The sequence below is a fragment of the Microtus ochrogaster genome, unplaced genomic scaffold, assembly GCF_000317375.1.
Source record: "Microtus ochrogaster isolate Prairie Vole_2 unplaced genomic scaffold, MicOch1.0 UNK39, whole genome shotgun sequence".
NCBI classification, from domain to species: domain Eukaryota; kingdom Metazoa; phylum Chordata; class Mammalia; order Rodentia; family Cricetidae; genus Microtus; species Microtus ochrogaster.
Genome location: NW_004949137.1, coordinates 3,574,103 through 3,579,450, shown reverse-complemented (window position 1 = coordinate 3,579,450; position 5,348 = coordinate 3,574,103). Strand labels below are relative to the sequence as shown.

Sequence of the window (5,348 nt, the reverse complement as noted above, 5' to 3'; positions counted from 1 at the left end):
CTTATCTTTGGGGAATTTGGGATGCAGTACTCCCTCACTTAAATTCTACTTTGTGTGACTTAATGTCTCCTAAGAACTGGCAAGTCCTTAAACTATTAATTTTATTATCAATTATGCTCTCCTACTCTACAGTTTAGCAGCGGAGTACCTCTACACAGGAGAAACCATTTATGAGCTCCACAAAATTAACTACAGATGGATCCTAAACATAAATATTAAAAGTGCAGAACTTCTGTAGATACTGGAGAGACCAGTAGGCTCCGAGTTTGGAAAATTTGGTGATATCTCTCCACATGCGACAACATAAGCACTACAGGCACCACCATTTGCAGCTCCCAAAGCTCTGCTCTGTGCAGACACAGCCCACCCAGGCAGTGAAGTTATTCAGAGTCTGCCACAGGGAGTTGCAAGGAGGACTTGGGCTACTTAGGATGAGGCAGAAACACACTAAACTCTGTGTTTGTCCACTGGCTCCCACCCAGCCAGGCAAAGATGTATCACATCGGCCAAGAGCCTCAGCAGTCCGCTCCACCTAGTTTGGAAACAGCGGCCCCAAACCCACCAAGCCCAGCCACTCCTCCACACGTGGGAAGAGCAGCCACATGCACCAAGGCCAGCAACTCCTCCCCACCTGGGGACATTGGCCCCTTGCTCTCCTTGGCCTGCCTCTCCTCCTATTCAGGAGAGCAACCACTCACTCACCATGGTGCAGCTGCCTAGCTGACAAACTTTATCCCCACAAGGGATCACAAGGCGCAGTGCATGAGAGAGACTGTGATTTCTTCAGGAAGTGCTAAACCGGAAGTCTGGCTCCCAGAAGAACCCTCCCATTTGAATGGTGGAGGCTCTTATTGGCTAGTAAGGTCTGAGTGACAGAGCCAGGTGAGCAGAAGGGACACAGCACAGCATTCCCAGCACTGGAGGCTAATCTACAGAAACAAATCCCAGATTGGCTGGAGATCTAAGTCAAGTTCAACAGCAAGTCTTTTGCTAATGTAAATCAATGGGTTTGGTTTTAAAAGGAAGTATACAAATTCAGAAAGAGGCTAATCAGACAAAGTTGCACGAGAAGAACATTGGGTAAACCAAGAACATTATAAACAAACAAAGTTCACAGTGGTGTTGGAACTGATAACCACAGCTTTCACCCTTCTGTGTAAAGGTTTGGGTTCTGAGGATCTGAAACAACCCTTTTCCAAAGGTCCTGGCCCCACATCTTTGCCAGCTCTCCCAAGAGTATACCTGAGATAAGAGACAGAGCTCTGTTGTTGCTCTATACATCATTGCCTTAAAGAAACCTCCCAAAGCCTAGGCAGGTTGCCAAAGTCAGAGAGCCCTAGTTTCAAGTATTTTCTAGAAGTTCTGCACTTAGCACTTGACATTTAGGTGTAAGGTCCATTTGGAGTTAATTTGTGGACGTTGTAAATGGGGTCTCATGTACTGTGTAGTACTCTACTACTCAGTTGCAATGTAGAATTGGTGATAGAGTAAGCCACACAATATAGAATTTAGCTAAGGGAGGGCTGCCTTTGAAATACACCCAAAGACAAGTAGTATGTTAATCAGAACTATTAGAGATTTGGATGCAAAGATGTAAATATTTATTTAACTTTTTTGTATACATGTCTGTAGTGGAAAAAGCAAATGAGATACTCACCCATAGAAAGGATAGAGAGTCTGCCTGTGTAACTATCTAGAGTAAGCTGGAGCATCACAGTTTTAAGAGGGATTTCTTAGTTGGACTGGATCAATTCCATGATATTTTGTTATGTATTTGCTGTTTCTTGGTATCAACTACATAGATTAAAACCCAAAAGCATGGTTATAGTAGTGAAATACCTGGTTAAATCCAGACCCTCCCAGCAGGAAGAAAATAGCCAAAACTCTAAGCAGGAAAAGAAGAATCAAGAATCTAGGATTAGCAAGTTCAGTGACTGTGTTTCAAGAACTAGCTGAAGATAAAGTTAGATTGTAATCTTGAGAGTGATCTTGAGAGGCAGGGAGTTGCCCCCTTGTGACCATCACCGGATTTTTGAAATTTTCTATGACACTTTTGGATTACTGGGCTATGGTTTCTTCCCTTAAAAACTCTTTCTCCCAGTCACTCAGGGTCAAACTCTTCCCCTGCATGGGTTATGAGTCTTGGCCCCAGTGCACTGGTTCCCATCTCACTGATTAAAGCCTCCTGTGATTGCAGCAAAGATGGTCCTTTGTGAGTTACTGGGGGTTCATGTTATCCCAAGACTTGAGTGAGAGTCTCTCCAGAACTGGGGGTCTTTCAGTAGTAATGCCAAGTATCATATGAATAATGTATTGTGTTTTATCTAAGGTTTAGTTGAACAGTTTATACCTAGGAAATACTAATTTATTACATTATCATATACAGTTTCTATTCAGTTTTCTTTTGTTGTTACTCAGCACTATCTGAAGACAAACAATTAGTACCTTCCAGTGATCACCTGTGACTGCTTACAAAGGATGACCACACCGGGTTTGCTGATTGTTAATATTCCATCATGAAAGAAAGTATCCCCTCCATCTGAGTACACAGCCTCTTTTCCGGTCACCTATATGCAATTCATGCCTAATGACACGTGACCTTCTGGTTTTAGAGATGAACTAGAGTACATAGCCTGGGAAAGACTTAGGAGGATGTACATTCTTTGTATGCACCTATGAGAAAGCCATTTTTAAAAGTGAAAATCGAGTGCTATCGGTCTTACTTTCTACGTTCACTGAGAAATGTATTGTAATGGAAAGCATATGTGCAGTGGAAGAGCAGAGAGAAGGTAAGCTCCACATATGCAGCTATGGGACTGCCATTGTACATACTGGATGGAGACGTGCCTGTGTGGCTGCTTGTGGGTATCTTAGTTAGAGCTTCTATTGCTGTGAAGAGACACCATGACCACAGCATCACTTATAAAGGAAAACATTTGATTTAGGCTAGCTTACAGTTTCAGAGGATTTAGTCCATTATCAACATGGCAGAAAGCATGGTGGATGCAAGCAGAAATGGTGCTGGAGAAAGAGCTGAGCGATCTCCATCCAGATCAGCAGGCAGCAGAAAGTGACTATGAAATACTTCAACAAGGCACCTCCTAATAGTGCCACTCTCTATGAGACTTTCGGGGCCATTTTGATTCAAACAACTACAGAATCAAAACCCTTGTAAGTACCTTTTCAACCACCCTCAATAAGAAAATAAAAGGAAGATTTTGGAGCCAAAATATCACACAAATGACCTCTAACTTAATCTGTTATGGAGTCTATCATTTCCAACTGAAATGCTATGATCTCAAGCTCTACTTTCTGACATTCCTCTTAACATTTCCGTATTCCTGGTCCTATAAGAACAGCCAATTTAGTTATGTATACTACTTTCTATATTTTTTCACCACCTAAAATCTAGATATCTTCTACACTTTTTTAAGAGACATCATTCCCAGGTTCTGCCTAGCAAAAATATTACTTTTGGTTTTACATTTTTTTGTCCTAACTTGCATTTATGTTGCTCTGATTAAATCTTCTAACCAAAATCAGCTCAGACAATGAGTGGGGTAATTTGACGTCATCATTTTTAGAGCTTAGGATAGTTGAATGTAAAAATCCGTGGACAAAGATTGTTTCCTAGCTTTCTCTCTTGCCCAGTCACTCCTTCATTCATGCTAAGATAGCTCCCTTTTGTAGCCCAAGCCCACTTTCTTAGAGATATTGCCACCCTCATTGGAGGAACCTTCCCACATCAATCATCAACACAATCTCTCCCAGATACAGCAGTCTATGTCTTTTATGAACCACGCCACTCTGAACACAGTTGAGCAAATGTCCTTGTGGTAGGATCTTTTGGATATATGTCCAAGAGTGGTATAGCTGGGTCTTGAGGTGAATTGACTCACAACTTCCTGAGGACTGCATGTTGATTTCCACATTGGCTGTACAAGTTTGCACTTGTACATGTCCTTGCCACATATCCTTGCCAGCATTAATTGTCCCTTGTATTATGGAGTTTAACAAATCTAACAGGTATAAGATAAAACCTCAAAGAAGTTTCGATATTCATCTTCCTGATGGCTAAAGATGTTGAACATGTCTTTAAGTGTTCTTGGCCCTGCCCCCACCCCTACTTTACCCTGAATGCTTGGTCTTAAAGGGGCATCTGGTAGCAACCTGCTGCAATATTCCGCATGCTCACACCCATCCATCTACCTGTGTCTGGTTTTCTAGAACTTCTCTCTGAATGAGGTCCGCTGCAGCCTGTTCGACTTAAGAAAAGCTTGGAGTCAGTGAATGGGGATGTATCCCTACCACCCAGGTTATAATAAGAGTGGGGGATGGAAGAGATAAGGGCAGTACTTAATTTGGTGTCCTTTTAGGTCTTGACAACTGACAGTAGAGTAGTAGATAATGCTGTTTTTATGTAGTCTTTGAGCACGTCTACAGAAGGGTGTCTGTGTATGTTCATGTATGTCTGCATCCATATTTACACATGGGGGTTTGTCAAATGTGAGTGTAAGCCCACACAGCTGCTGCTTCTGACCTTAACCACCCCCCTCCCAGGTGCTATGTCCAGTGCCAGGGCATCCCCCAGGGCTCCAGCCTGTCCACCCTGCTCTTCAGCCTGTGTTTCAGAGACATGGAGAACAAGCTTTTAGCAGAGGTGCAGCAGGTAAATGCTTTTTTTTTACCCCTCCAAGGGTCCGGGTCATGAGTTGACATAGCTGTACACGTCATGTTTCCAGCTCACTGGGTGGGTGCTACAGTTGCTTCATGTCCAAGATGTAAAGGCCATTGCCTTCACTTCATGAAAAGCTGTGACGTGCCCCAGAGCTCTTTCTGTCAGGAAGACAGTAAAGCTCTTTTATCACTTTGTTTTGTCTTTTTGTGTTCCCATATTTAAAGTGTTTTAGGTTGGATTCCTTACAGGTGGATTATACGTGAAGCCTGTCAATGTGTCTCATTTTAGGCTGCTTTTACGCTTTGTGGATGACTTTCTATTGGTGACACCCCACCTGGTCCAGGCAAAAGCCTTCCTCGGGTAGGGACCATCATGCCGAGGTTTCTGCTGTCATGATCACGGTGGCTGTATGGCTGAGGTCTGTAATTCTGCTTGCCTGGAGCCTGTGTTGCCACCTCTACTGAGTGGCAGGGGCATCTTACCTATGCGGCCAGGCATGGGACACCTGCAGTTCCAAGGAAGACAGTACGGCACCCATGGCTGGTCCAGCTTGGTCTCACCGAGGACGCAGTGTGGTGGGGGACCAGGCCAATGCCAGTATTTGGAAAGTCTTCAGATGAGACAACAGACAGTAACTCCCATGCCCCCCAACTGAGCCCACAGAAGGGCT

At 43.6% G+C, this 5,348-nt stretch overlaps 1 protein-coding gene across 1 annotated transcript in view; it reads left to right on the top strand.

The window, feature by feature from the left end:
* The first annotated feature begins 492 nt into the window (after positions 1–492).
* The window catches only part of LOC102000399 (telomerase reverse transcriptase-like), a 13,719-nt gene continuing 8,863 nt past the window's right edge, over positions 493–5,348 (top strand). The window contains exons 1-3 of the mRNA XM_026790051.1: positions 493–706; positions 4,527–4,698; positions 4,967–5,038. Of these exons, the coding sequence (XP_026645852.1) occupies positions 493–706; positions 4,527–4,698; positions 4,967–5,038 (458 nt within the window). The remainder of the gene's footprint in view (positions 707–4,526; positions 4,699–4,966; positions 5,039–5,348) is intronic.